The sequence below is a fragment of the Pinus tabuliformis genome, chromosome 5_2 (genome assembly GCF_031772625.1).
Source record: "Pinus tabuliformis cultivar Carrire ecotype Pingquan chromosome 5_2, CPIR1, whole genome shotgun sequence".
Lineage (NCBI taxonomy): Eukaryota > Viridiplantae > Streptophyta > Pinopsida > Pinales > Pinaceae > Pinus > Pinus tabuliformis.
Window position 1 is genome coordinate 755,613,080 of NC_142306.1, and position 15,245 is coordinate 755,628,324.

At 38.7% G+C, this 15,245-nt stretch overlaps 1 protein-coding gene and 1 pseudogene across 1 annotated transcript; one reads left to right on the forward strand and one right to left on the reverse strand.

Annotated features, from left to right (window-relative positions):
• The window catches only part of LOC149161462 (protein trichome birefringence-like 24), a 49,971-nt pseudogene extending 36,995 nt beyond the window's left edge, over positions 1-12,976 (reverse strand).
• A 349-nt stretch (positions 12,977-13,325) lies between these two features.
• On the forward strand, positions 13,326-14,998 carry LOC149161463 (uncharacterized). The gene is made up of 3 exons (XM_089434888.1): positions 13,326-13,540; positions 13,670-14,786; positions 14,939-14,998. Exons 1-3 carry the CDS (start codon positions 13,326-13,328, stop codon positions 14,996-14,998), a joined length of 1,392 nt encoding a protein of 463 aa, XP_089291014.1.
• The last annotated feature ends 247 nt before the right edge of the window (positions 14,999-15,245 follow it).

The window sequence follows — 15,245 nt, forward strand, 5'->3', positions numbered from 1 at the left end:
AGTAAGCTGCCTCTGGTTATCTTCAACCAACTCTGCATTGTCATGCAGCACGAAGCAAGAAAAGTCATCTTTCTCTTGGCTATATACAGGTGAATTACTTGCTCCATTCTTTGTGATTGCCTTTACAAATCTTGTCCCTCTGTACAACCTCCTTTCTTCTCCACCAAAAATTGGTATGACAACATAAGTAAAATCTAGCTTCAAAACACCACCCAATTTAGCCCTCCATGACCTAGATAGCAACATTCCAAACCTAGCAGGGATATCTGCTACCACTACATCCACTACCAAGCTTCTAGTTGGGATCTGGGCTAGTGACACCACCATATCTTTAATGACCCCCAGACACTTGACTTTATTTGAATCAAAAGAATACAACTCTCTGTAAGGTTTAGTAACTTGTAGGTTTAGTTGTTTCATCACTGATAATGGCATAAGGTTATGTGAAGCTCTTGAATCAAACATACAGTTGTGTAAGAGGAAATCATGAATCAATAGAGAAATGTAGAAAGGAGGTGTTGAAGAATCTACCTCATCCACATGTGGAGCAAAAACCACTACTAGTTTATCTTCTTGCAGATTCACGGTGTCATTTATATTCACATTCAAAGATAGATTAATAAACTCACCAATCTCCCTTTGATAAACTGGTGTTTTGACCAACTCTGTGAGGGGCACTTGAATCCTGATTTTCTCTAATTCCTTAGTCAGAATAAACACATGAACTGCTTATTACTTCTTTCATTTTCATCTTCACTTCTCTTCATTATTGAAACCTCTTGTGAAATGGAAACAGGTTTTTCTAAAGGAATTTTATCACTTTTGTCTTGAGAAGACTCACCTTGAAGCATTTGAGTCTTGCTATTTGTATTCTGCTGCTGCTTCCCTTTATTCAATTTCTTTGCAGGCTGTGGTTCTTGTGGAGTCGCCTTCTGTAAGGGAGCTGGAACTTGCTGCTCACCTTCATCTTCTTGACTTCTAGATCTTTTCCTTGATCTCAAGTCATATTTCTTATGTAATTATGCCTACATAAAATCAGAAAACTGCTTCCAATAATCATCAATTTCATTCTCATCATAGATGGCATTTGTTTCAGCATATTCATTTTCTTCTCCCTCAACACCTAGTTCATCTTCATCTACTGCATACAATGTGGAAATTTGATCATCATGGTCCCTGGAATGCTCTGGTACTTCATCAGAATCTGCCTCTAAATACAGTGGTGCTTGAATCTGATCTTGATCTTTTCTCTCCTTCTGCAAGATTTGCAGAGGTTGTCTTCTATACTGAGGATTAAATTTTTTGTTCTATTGTGCTTGCCTCTGAGAATTATTACTCTCCAACTATAATTTAATCAATTTATTTGACAAAGTTTTAATTACATTACTCATATCCTCTAATGTTTGATTTTGAGAGGATTCCACTTTAGCATTTCCCTTATATTGGATAGGCTGTGTCTCTGGTGCTTTACCTGCAGCCACCATATTTGCTTCTATCTCTAAGGCATCAGTTTGGATCTAATCAAGGGTTGCAGATCTTCTCTCCCTCAATGTGAATCAAAAATTTGACTCAAAAGCCCCTGCAAAAGTTATTTTTGCACCGGCAGGAGGGGACTTAATCTCCATTGGAAGACTATTGTACTATTTATTAAACCTTTTGATGAATTCAACAACACTTTCATCAGATTTATTCTTAATAGCATTAAACTCTATGAGTGAATACCCATGGTCTCTTTTTTCTCCCCATCTCTAGGTGAACAGGGGCTCCATCTCTTCCCATGTAGGAATAGAGTTATTAGGAATCCCTTTAAACCATTTTCTTGCTTCTCCATCTAAGGATTGGACAAAAAATCTTAGAACAACATCCAGCTGTTCAACATTTAGATTCTTTGCAAAATTACAAAATACTTCTATATGATTCTCTTGTTGTTTGTTCATCCTCCCCTGTGAAATGAGGAAGAATCTTCAAGTACTCTTGAGGCATTTGATTCAATTGTTGTGGCAATTGAATAGGTGCATACCTATTCATCAAGAAAGCAGGTGCTGCCATGTTTTCTCCTGAACTTACTAAACCTTGATTACTAGCAGATGTGGAACCTGACTGAGGGGTAAATGGAGTATGAGAAGGTGGAAATGTAGTTATAGGTTTAGGCTGAATAACTATAGCAGATACTGAAAAAGAAACAGACTCTAGAGACTGTTCTTGATAGTTGGGTTCTTGAAATGAATTGGATGTAAAAGGTGACTCTTGGTCAATAAATGATGAATGTTTGGATGAAAAATGAGTTGAACTACTGCTAGGTGTAGATAGTGTAGGACTTGGTGTAAGTGGAGTTTTTGGCCTTCCAACCCTCTTGGAAACTAGCCTCTCAGGGTCTGAAAGGGCTTGAACTTTCTACTGTGAGGTATCTGACCTTGTATGGGGCCTCTTTGGAGCCAGAGTTATTATTTTGTTCAATACAACCAAATATTTCCTCCTCACTGAACAACCAGGGGAAAATATTAAAAACCCAGGGAAAAGTGTTCTTGTCTTCTCTCCCCGGCAACGACGCCAATTAATGTTGTCCCTTAAGAAACCAATTTATTGGCTGTGTAGAAATTGTGCTTAAGACATTAATGTTTATTGTTTATGTCACTTAGTTGTCACTTAATTGTATGTTGTATTCTCAAATGAAGGACCTGAAAGACCTTGTTTTAACCCTCAATACTTAGGTGACATGAAAGTCTCAAATGTCATTTGATTGCTGAATATGAATGTTGAATGAAGAATGCTAAGAGAAGTCAAAGACAATATGATTTTTTACACATAATCTACAATCTATGACACTTAAAGAAGTTAAAGACAATATGTTGTTTTACATAGAAACTACTATCTGTAACTTAGAAGGATTGTAGAGGTAGGAACTTCAAGTATAGGAGCGCTCTTTTAAGGAATTTTAACTTCATTTACATAAGCAAATAAATACCCGCTGCTTCATTACCATACTTAAAAGGATAATACATATGATGACACATAACAAAGAAGTCACAAAATCATACCCAACAATGTGTGGAAAACTTCTGATTATTTCATTAATCAACAGTTTTATCAAGAATACAGTGGCCTAGTCTCCAGGTTCTTCAAAATTCGAACCATTTCTCTGTAAATTTTCTTCTTTTTATACATTATGAGACATTTGGTAATCACCAAAACTGTCAAACTGCTTAACTATCTCCTAACTTTCTAAAGTAAAAGTTGTTACAGAATATTACAATGGAGGGTAAAAGACACCTCATTCTCCTCAAGAAAACAAAATAACAAGAGGTAACAGAAATTAGAAGGTGATGACTGTTTGTTGTTCGAATTTGTGGCTTGAGTATGTGGTCTGAGTGTTATTCTGCAAGCTGTAACCCTGTAGATGTCCCGATGACAGTTAGATTGTTTTAACAAAGCAAACTACAACTTTACAAGAACTCCGTGCGATGGACTTGTGGGTTATGGGCCTACATACATATGGGAAGTGTTGTGATTGGCCAAAACACAAGGAAATCAGACCAATCACCGTCACTAGAAACCAAAGGGACTAAGCCCCAATTCATTACATATTGGGTCCACCTGAGCGCGATCACTGTCCAATCACTCATTCAATGGATAATCTGATCCTTCGGAACTCAACGAGACTTTAAGCCTGTTGAAAAAAACCTTATCACGTCCATTTTTTCAACAGTTTGACTTCCCCGTGAACCTGATAAGAAACAAAACTGAGAATTAAAATATTTCTCGGGTCAGATTTTAAAAATAACATCCATTCACTTTTCAACGCGATATCCGTCAAATCTCGTCCCTTTCGATGAATGACTATGATTGACCTGGACTTCAATGGATTAAACTACATTTCATACGCCATCATGTCTGATTTTCGAAATAAACCTCATTCTACTTGACCGTGAGACTACCGTCAAATCTAGTACCTTCAAGCGGACGACTTTGATTAAGTAAGGTTTTAACCCCATTTTATAATTTATCGCGTCCGATTTTTAATTAACCCTTGCGCTTTTTAACCGCATAATTACCATCGGATCTGTTTCCTTCCAAGCTGATGACTCAGATCTTCTCGTGGGTTTCTCACATTCAAAAGCCATTAATAATATAAAATAAGTCATTTCTTTCAAATTTATGCATTTCCTCTTATTTCTGCTATAACATAATATTTGTTTTTTATTTTTATTTTTGCAATAAATCTGAAAATAAAAATAAAAGGACAATGGATGCTACAAGAGGCTCCATATGGGGGTTTCTTCCCCTACGAGATGCAGAGAATGTGCAGATCGATGTGCCTTCTCCTTGGTTTATGTTATGAAACCAGCTCAAGAAAAGATAGAAAAGATAGATCAACGCCTTAGAATTCAGCCTCTTCGAGGGGGAAACCTCCTTTACATTACATAAATGAACAATTCTTTGATGATTCAAATGACAAAACCTCCTTTCTATATATAGGAGTCTAAGGAGTCACAATATAATCCAGCCGACCTAACAATAATAATATAAAGCCACAAAAATAACAATAGAGGGATTCTATGGGGCACAATAATAACAATATGGGGGCAATAGGGGCACAACAATATTAATAAGGGGTATAACTACAATAGTAATGGGGTAATCACTAGTATTATAGGGACCCAACATGCCCCTCTCCTTCAAAAAAGTGTTGTCCTCAACGCTTGAGTAGTTCTGGATACTTCTGCATAAAATTCTCATCCTCCCATGTGGAATCTTCAGCGGATAAGTTCTTCCACTTGATAAGATACTCTGAAATTGATCGATTTCGTAGCTGTCGAGTTCTTGTTTCTGTGACTGCTTCCGGTTCCAATATAATTTTTCCTTCCTCGTCAAGTTCTGGCAATATTGTTTGAACTGGGAGCTTGTCGCCTATAACCTTCTTTAAACATGAAACATGGAAAACTGGGTGCAATCGAGAAGCTGCAGGAAGCTCCAATTTGTATGCCATAGTACCAATCTTTTGCAACACCTTGTACGGACCATAATACTTTGGTGATAATTTATTATCCTTCTTAGCTTGCTTGAGGGACATTTGCTTATATGGTTGTAGCCGTAGGAATACCCAATCACCTACATCAAAACTTCTTTCACTGCGATGTTGATCTGCCTGTTGTTTCATTCTATTCTGTGCCAACACGAGGTTATCCTTTAAGAGTTGGAGGACTTGTTGTTGATGTTCGATGTGATGTTCCACTGCCTGAACCTTAGAATTTTCTCTTAAATATGATGTGATGGATGGTGGTTGATACCCATAAAGTGCCATAAATGGGGTCATTTTTGTTGCTGTATGGAAGGAAGTGTTATACCACCATTCAGCCAGAGGCAACCATTTGACCCATTGTGTCTGTTTATCAGATACAAAGCAACGAAGATATCCTTCCAAACATTTGTTTACTATCTCAGTTTTCCCATCAGATTGAGGATGATAAGATGAGCTATGAGCTAACTGAGTACCAAGACAAGAAAATAATTCTGTCCAAAAATTTCCAGTGAAAATGGGATCTCTGTCACTTACAATAATCTTTGGGTTTCCATGTAGCTTTTGAATTGTTTCCATAAATGCAGTAGAAACTGTACTGGCTTTAAATGGATGTGATAATGCACAAAAGTGTGCATACTTGGTAAGTCTGTCAACTACCACCATGATGACACTCTTTCCCTCAGACTTGGGTAAACCTGTGATAAAATCCATTGAAACCTCCTCCCAACGTTGGCTTGGAATGGATAAAGGTTGTAATAGACCCGGTGTCTTAATTGTTTCAACTTTATTTTGTTGGCAAACCAAACATTCCGCCACAAACTTTTGAATATCTGATTTAAGGCCATCCCAAAAAAATTCCTTCTTAACCCTGTGGTAAGTTTTTAAAAATCCTGAGTGCCCTCCTAAGGGAGAAGTGTGCAATTCCATAAGAATCTTTTGTTTTAGCTGGGAATTCTTACAGAGGTATAAGCGATCTTTGTACCATAACGAATCATTTTGCCAGCTAAATGTATCAGACGTACTGGAATCTTGTTGTAACTTTCGAATAAGTGCCCACACTTCTTCGTCATTCTTCCATTCCTCCCTTGCTTCGTTTATCCAATCTGGTTGGATAATAGAAATGGCACACAACAATGCTTCCACATCCTCATCCTTTCTTGAGAGTGCATCTGCCACCACATTTTGCTTCCCTTTTTTGTAGATGATTTCAAAGTCATAACCCAACATCTTTGTGACCCACTTTTGTTGCTCTTCAGAGGATAATCTTTGTTCTAAAAAGTATTTAAGGCTATCATGATCCGTTTTTACCTTGAAGTGTCTTCCCATTAGGTAGGGTCGCCATTTCTTAAGTGCATGGAGTATTGCCAACATTTCCTTCTCATAAATAGCTTTGCTTAAAAACTTTCCCTTGATTGGACGACTTTCAAAAGCAATGGGTCTTTCATCTTGCATTAGAACAACACCAATTCCATTTCCTGAAGCATCACATTCCACAATAAAGGTTTTTGTGAAGTCCGGTGTAGCTAAGACCGGTGCTTGGCACATTGCCTCTTTAAGATGTTCAAAGGCCTTTGTTGCTTCTGGAGTCCATGAAAATGCATCTTTCTTCAATAATGTTGTTAGAGGTGCTGCTATTCTCCCATAATTCTTAACAAACTTGCGATAATACCCTGTCAACCCGAGAAATCCTCGCAGATGCTTTATGGATGTGGGGATTTTCCATTCCTTAATGGCTTTAATTTTGCTAGGGTCTACCTTAACTCCTTCATGAGATACAATATGACCCAAATATTCCACCTCCTGGACTCCAAAGAAACATTTGGATCTTTTTGCATATAATTGTTTCTCCTCCAATAGTAGCACCCTGTCAACATGTTCAACATGATCCTTCCAAGACTTGCTGTAGATTAGTATATCATCAAAAAATACTAACACAAATTTTCTAAGGAATGGTTTGAAAATTGAATTCATCAAACCTTGAAATGTTGAAGGTGCATTGGTAAGGCCAAAAGGCATGACCAAAAATTCATAATGACCCTCATGAGTTCTAAATGCTGTTTTCGGAATGTCTTCAATCTTCATTCTGATTTGATGATATCCTGAACGAAGATCCAACTTGGTGAAGTAAATTGATCCATGCAATTCATCCAGTAATTCATCAATGACAGGAATGGGGAACTTATCTTTAATAGTGAGCTTGTTGAGCTCCCTATAATCCGGACACATGCGCCATGATCCATCCTTCTTGTGCACCAATACTACTGGAGCAGAGAAAGAACTTTGACTCGGTTGAATTATACCAGCCTCTAGCATTTCTGCAACCATACGTTCAATTTCACTCTTTTGGACATAGGGATATCTGTACGGCCTGATGTTTGGAGGAACACTTCCTGGAATCAGATGAATAGCATGATCATGATCACGCATAGGTGGGAGACCTTTGGGAGTCTCAAATACCTTGGAATGATTGTCCAGGACTTTTTGGAGATCTGGAGAAATAGATGATTCCGATGTGGAAACATCTAGCGAACATAATTGTGCAATTACACCTCTTTGCTCCTTTTTTAGAAGCTTTGTCATACCATTAGAGCTGATTATCTTTCCTGGTTTCCCTGCAATACCCCTTAATTCAACTTCCTTTCCTTCCGTAGAAAATTTGATGAAAAGTTCTTGAAAATTAAAAGCTATTGTACCCAAGGATTGTAGCCATTGGACTCCTAGTACAACATCAGCACCTCCCATTGGAATGGAAAGCATTGGGCTAGTCAATACATATTCTCCCATGGATAGCTTGATATTATGGCACTTTCCAGAGCAATTTATTGTTCCTCCATTTGCAATCATCACTTGACACTCTGGTGCTGGATATAGGAAGCAATTCAATTCTTTTGCTACCTTACAATGAATAAAATTGTGGGTGCTTCCTGAATCAATCAACACTATTACCTTTTTCTTCTTGATTTGTCCTTCTATCTTGATGGTTTGAGGAGTGGTAATTCCCGCCAATGCATTACAAGATATGGTCGGATTTATTTGTTCTTCATCTAGGCTTTGTTCCTGGAGTATATCCTCTTCTTTTGACCTTTCTTGCTCCTTTTCTTCTTCCTCTTCACAATCTATGTAGAATAATTTCTTCTCAGCACACTTATGACCTTTAGTGTATTTGCTATCACAACTGTAACAAAGCCCTTTTGCTCTTTTTTCTTCCAATTGTTGTGGTGTCAACCTTATAGGTTGTGGAAGACTAGGGGCAACAACACTTCCGTCTTTATAGTTGTGAGTGGTATGCTTCCTGGTTGCCATAATTTTGCTTTCCATTTTTCTTGCTAACCTGAATGCCTTCTCTAATGAATCAGGTTCCCAAAGGCGAACATCATGTTGGATATTATCCTTTAAAGACCCTATGAACACATCAATCCTATGCTCCTCTGGAATATCTTTTACCCTTATGTTCAATTTTTGGAACTCCTCAATGTGCTCCATTATTGAACCCTTTTGTTTGAGACTTATCAATTGGCTAAAAAAAGTGTTGCTTTTTGTATCCTCATAATGTGCTATCAATTCTTCCGTAAAAATTGCCCAAGTGATAAATTGTTTACGAGAGCAAAGCCATTGATACCATACAAACTGATTTGGTTCCAAATATAAAGTTGCCATACGTACCTTTTGTGTGTTTTTCACATTATTGAGATCGAAGAATTGCTCCATCTGTAATATCCATGTGGCGGGATCCTTGCCATCAAACTTCCTCATATCGATTTTTGGAACATGGTGAGTCTTCGATCCAACATTAGAGTCTATGGAATCATGATTAACATTTCTTTTGTTCTCATCATGAGTTTCCTTTAGTACCCTTTCACCCTTAGTGACCATTTCTTGTAGCAACTTATTCATATTTATCTTCAATTCTTCCATCTTATCATCCATGCCATCAATTTTAGCGTCCATTCCATTCACCTTAGCTTCCATGCCATCCATCTTAGCTTCTACGCCTTTCTTTAAACCATTCATCTTAGCTTCTACATCTTTCCTTAAACCATCCATCTTAGATTCTGTTGCTTTTTGTGCAAGTGACACTTGTTGCACTTGTTCTTGTAATTTTGATATATCATATAGCATTTCTTCTTCTTCTTCATGAGTCATGCTAGAGCTTTCAGGTTCCTTACTAGGTGTTTGCATTTTCTTTCCTCGGGGCATCAGTTACTGATAATAATGCTCTATTATGCCCTTTGAATTCCTTCAAAACAAATTTTCAAACCAAGCTTAAGCAAAAATTTAAGAAAATCTACACACCTTTTTTCACTTTGTAGGAGCTCGATATTGCCTCTGATGTATCTTTGTACTTTTCGATCATCTAGTTCTGAATTTGTGATCTGTAGTAGCTCTCTGTGTCCTCTTTCCAATGCCACAAGTCTGACCCAAATTGGATTCTCCAAGGAAGAGTTATGCGAAATCTCCCACAGTGACTTGATTATAGTAGAGCAAACTTGTACAACGTGCCACGAGTCACTGTTTCGACCTTTTGATCTAAAAAATGCATACAAGAAACTACAGTCCGTCCTCTTTCTGTACCTTCTTATGAAATTTCAATCCGATCCCCAGAGAGAAAGTTATGACGATTTTCCCCAGGTCACCTGTTTGGAATGTAATTCAGGAGTCTGCAAAAAGACCAACTTCCTCAGATCATATCTCCACAAATATAGCGCGAAAAGCTCTGAAATTCAGACCCGAGGTTCAGCGTGATTTCTTCTCAAATGGATTTTTTTTGAAACTTTTGAAACGTCGCAAAAAAAAAGTTATAGTGAAAATGCCACGATGACCTGTTTGGAGCAGCGAAACCCTAGAATCCAAAGCTCTGATACCAAATGTTAGGAAACCAGCTCAAGAAAAGATAGAAAAGCTAGATCAACGCCTTAGAATTCAACCTCTTCGAGGGGGAAACCTCCTTTACATTACATAAATGAACAATTCTTTGATGATTCAAATGACAAAACCTCCTTTCTATATATAGGAGTCTAAGGAGTCACAATATAATCCAGCCGACCTAACAATAATAATATAAAGCCACAAAAATAACAATAGAGGGATTCTATGGGGCACAATAATAACAATATGGGGGCAATAGGGGCACAACAATATTAATAAGGGGTATAACTACAATAGTAATGGGGTAATCACTAGTATTATAGGGACCCAATAGTTTATGGAGTCATTGCTATTAAAAACCACACTTCCTCTTGGAAAAAAAAATGAAACTGGATATGTATAATGATTACGAGAGAAACTTACTCAGTGCTAGATGTAATGCTTTAGATATCGCCCATTGACTGGAAATGGGACACATTCTCCCTCTAAATTCTAAAGAATGAACCTGTGTTATTTCCTTTGACTTCTACAATACTGAAAGGTCCCAACCAGAGATTGTTAAACTTTTTATGTTTTCATTTTTTTTCTCTTCTTGGATCCCATCTTAGAACCAAGTCTTCTTGTCTGAAATCCATTTCTCTAGATTTTCTGTCAAACAAAATTTTCATCTTGTCTTGATATTGTAGGAGTTTGTGTTGTACTTCTTCTCTGTCCTGATTTAGTTCAATGATTTGATTTATCCTTTTTGATAAATCATCAGTCTCCTCATATGAATCCTACAAAAGTTTCATGACTAGAAATGTTAATTGAGTAGGGAAAATAACTTATTTTCCATAAACAAGTTGAAAAGGAGATTTATTAGTAGACCTCTTAGGTGAAACTCTGTTTTCCTATACCACATATTTCAAATGAATATCCTAGTTTCTTTTATGATTTTCTAACACCTTTTTAATGACTTTAATCAGACTTTTGTTTGATGATTCTGCTAGCACATTCCCTTTGTTTGATGATAATAAGGTGTAGAGTGATGTAATGAAATTTGATCCTTTTTACAAAGTTCAATCATTTTAAGCTACTAAAAGCTTGAGCATTATTTGTAAATATTTGTCTTGGACAACCAAATCTAGACATATTGTTTTCCTCAATAAATTTCATGACTAAATAATCAGTAACATTCCTCACAAAAATAGCCTCTACCCACTTTATGAAGTAATTAGTTGTTGTAAGTATCCACCTGCATTGATTACTTTAAGAAGTAACTATTTCACCAATAAATTCTAGTCGCCACTGTAAGAAGGGAGCTTCAACTGAAACTAGAATAAGAGGGAGTGAAACTAATCTTTGTTTTCCTACAAAATCTGACAAGGAATACAACTTCGTACCTTTGAACCAACTTGTGCAAACAAATTTGGCCAATAAAATCCCGCTTTGAGTATTTTGTGTGTTTTCTCTTTCCAAGCATAGTGGCCTCCATAGACTCATTCATGAAACTGTTCAATCACCCCTTTCGTTTAACTTTCAGTCAAACACAATAAAACAATGTTCAATGGGTCCTTCCAATATAGATTTTCATTTATTATACAATATTTCGTTGCTCTAAGTTTAATAGATCTACATTCCTTCCTTGTGAATTCAAGAGAATATTCAAATCATAAAAAAATGTAAAATGTATTTATACCACTCTGATAATAATAAAAAAAAAATCATCAATATGAAAGGGAAGTGGTATAGGTACTATGCTAGAAGAAGGTTCTTGTGGTTTCTTCTCCTTTGAAGTAGGAGATAATTCTTGTGGATTCTTCTCCTGTGAAGGATTTGAAACTTGCACGATTGAATTGATGCCCAAAATTTTACAATTTGATTATGCCAAAAACTTAGATAAACTTTGTCCCTTAACCAAATTTGTTGGTTTGATATCCAATCAAACTCCAGGATCTTAGCAATCCATCTCCCCTTTTCCCATCTGTATCAGGTTGAGTCAACATTGTTTTTATTGCATTTAGGTACATTAACAATTATAGGAGAAAAGCATGTAAACATGGTCCCCCCAAATTGCTGTGTGCGCGCGCGCGCCTGAGCCTGCCTTCGAACCTGCCTGCCTGCATCAGCTTGATCGACCAGCATCATGGATCCTCCGGATCCGCCTGGTGGGGATCCGGAGCTACAGCGAGCCTTCTCAAATATGGTTAAATCTCTCCCCCAGCAAAGACCTAGACCAACAACAACAAAGTTTGTGAAGAAGCTAGATGTTTTACAGGAAGTTCATTTGCCTCCGACCATTCCTCGCATGGCAGCCATTTCCTTAGCAGAGAAAGGATTAATCGGGCAATTTATAGGACTATAGCCTTCGCCCAAAACAGTGCAAAGGTGGGTAGAACGGAACTGGTCGGACAAGATCCAAGGCAAAATATCCATCAGATTCTGTGGCAGAGGATATTTTACCTTTCACTTCGAAACTAAGGAGGACAAGGATCTAATCTTCAGAAACGGGCCTTACTTTATGGACTCCAGGGGTCTCTATCTCAACAAATGGACCCCAGATTTCGATCCAGAGCTAGATATTCCAAGCGCAGTTCCAGTCTGGGTCAGGCTGCCCCATCTCCCTCTTCACTGCTGGGGCGACGATTCGGTCAAAGCAATAGGAAACGCGATTGGAAAATACATAGACCGCAGTGAACCCAAAGACAACATGCAGGCCTGCGCGCGGATTTGTGTTGAAGTTGATCTGGGGCGTGGACTGCCGGAAGCAATCAAACTGAAGGTAGACGACTGGTGCCACATTCAGCAGCTGGATTATGAACGGATACCCTTCAAATGCAAGGTATGTCACGAATACGGACATTTTGCAAATAGATGCACTAAAATCATAAATGTAGAATCAGAAGAGCAAGAAGGGCAATGGGAAACTGTTAAAAGGAAAAAAATCATCACCCCCTCAGAAACCATCGGACTCTGAAGCCCCTGGGCCTTCCCACCAACACCCTTCCAATCACCACTCATCCCATCAGCTCCCTTCCTCTTCCTCCCAGCAACCTCCTCACCATCACCCCTCCTCTCCCCCTCGATCTTCGGATCCTTCCATTCCTCCATCTTCTAATCCATTCGCGACTCTCTCTGAGGAAGAAACCGAGCTTGATTTCCCCTCATCTGATCCTCCTCTCCAACCCTCTCCCCCTCACATTTCTCAACCCTCCCCTGATACCCCCTCTGCTAGGATAACCAGAAGTTCTTCAAAGGATCATGGAGCGCCCAGTGATGTCCCCAAAAAACACGGGCCTGGCAGAAAATCGGCCAAACAGCAGAGAGAAGAAAGCACTCAGAAAGATATCGCCATGGGCTCTCAGACTCCTATAGAATCTTTCATTCTTGGACACTCAGATAAAGAAAATAATAACAAGGGCAAAGAGAGGCGAGCACCTCTCCATGTAACCGGTAAACCATGATGAAAATGCTATCCTGGAACAGTAGGGGACTAGGGCACCCCTCCAAGATAGCAGCCCTTAAGGATTTAATCCAAAGTGAAAAGCCTGAAATCGTCCTTGTTCAAGAAACAAAGCAAGATCAATCTGAAATTAACAGAGTCATCAGCCAGCAAAAGCGTTACAGTGGTTGTGCAAGTGAAGCAAGAGGAGCCTCAGGTGGCATCCTAACAATGTGGGATAGTAACAAATGGAGCTGCAAACCCACCAAAATACATTAGAACTGGATCAGTGTTAATCTAGAAAGCAAGGAAGATGGATAAACGGTAAAAATCTACAATATTTATGCACCGAATCAATACAGGGAGAAAGAAGTGTGCTGGAACACTTTGGAAACAAATATAGAAGAAGAGCAGGACAACAATCTCATTCTTGCAGGGGACTTAAATCTGGTTTTGCATGCCAACGAAAAAAGAGGGGGAAACTTCAATCCAGACCCATTTAGAAATCAACTTGAGAACATTATGCAGGAGCAAGATCTGGTTGATATCAAACCCAAGAACCGCAGGTATACCTGGAGCAACAGACGATTAGGAGTTGGCAACATCATGGAGCGCCTTGACAGGTTCCTCATAAATATAGCATATCTGTCCACCTTCACTACTGGCCAGTCAAACATTCTCAATGTCTCCGCCTCTGACCATTATCCAATAACGCTTACTCTGCACAGTCATTGCCAGCTAGGACCACTTCCTTTCAAATATTGCTCTCTCTGGAATCGTATCCCTGCAGCAAAAGACGCGGTGTGGCAGGCTTGGACCCAACATGTGGAAGGCTCCCCGACTTATATCTGGGAGACAAAATTAAAGAGAACAAGACAGGCTCTAAAAAACTGGGCAAAAAACAATTACCAAGAGCCTGAGTTGAGTAAAAAGAAAATTAAGAAAGACCTTGAGGAAGTGCAGCAAAATATTGAAGTCTTTGGGATTTCCCAGCAAGCCAAAGAGAACGAAATAAGACTTTATACCCAGCTGAGACAAACTATAAGGGATGAAGAAACTAAATGGAGACTGAAGTCAAGGCAGTTGTGGCTACACGAGGGAGATAAAAATACTTCTTATTTCCATAAGCAGGCTACAGTTAGAAAGGCCAGAAATACTGTGAGCACAATTAGGGATAACGAGGGGAATAGCTACAATACCCAGGATTCCATAAAAGAAGCAGCCACCAACCACTTCAAAAACCTTTTGACAGAGGAAAAAAGTGAGGAGGATTACACAAGTTTACTACAGCACATGCTCAAAGAAGTCACCCAAGAAACAAACAACAGGCTCAAGCAAGAAGTAGAAGAAGAAGAAGTTCAAAAAGCAATTTGGGGTCTTCACCCAGACAAAGCTCCAGGACCTGATGGGTTTCCAATCAGTTTTTACAGAGAGTACTGGCAGATGATCAAAAAAGATCTATTAAAGATGATACGCTGGGTTTTAAAGAAAGGCAAAATGGGGGGACTCACCAACTCAACCCATCTAGCCTTAATTCCAAAAGAGAACAGACCCTCCACCTTCTCAAGGTTTCGACCAATATCCTTATGCAATTCTACATACAAAATAATTACAAAAATTCTGTCATCCAGGCTCAAGCCTTATCTCTCATCTTTGATCTCAGAAAACCAAGGGGGCTTTCTCCCCAATAGGCACATCTCTGACTCCATCCTTCTTGTGCAAGAGGCCATTCACTCAAGCATAAGCCGAATGGAGAAAGGGTTTGTCCTAAAGCTGGACCTTGCTAATGCCTTTGATAGGGTTAGGCACTCCTTTCTGTTTGCAGTCCTTCATAAAATGGGATTTGACCCCTCCTTCATCAATATGATCAAAGCCTGCATTTCGAATCCATGGATCTCCCCACTGATCAATGGGAGACCTTGTGCTGCTTTCCAATCC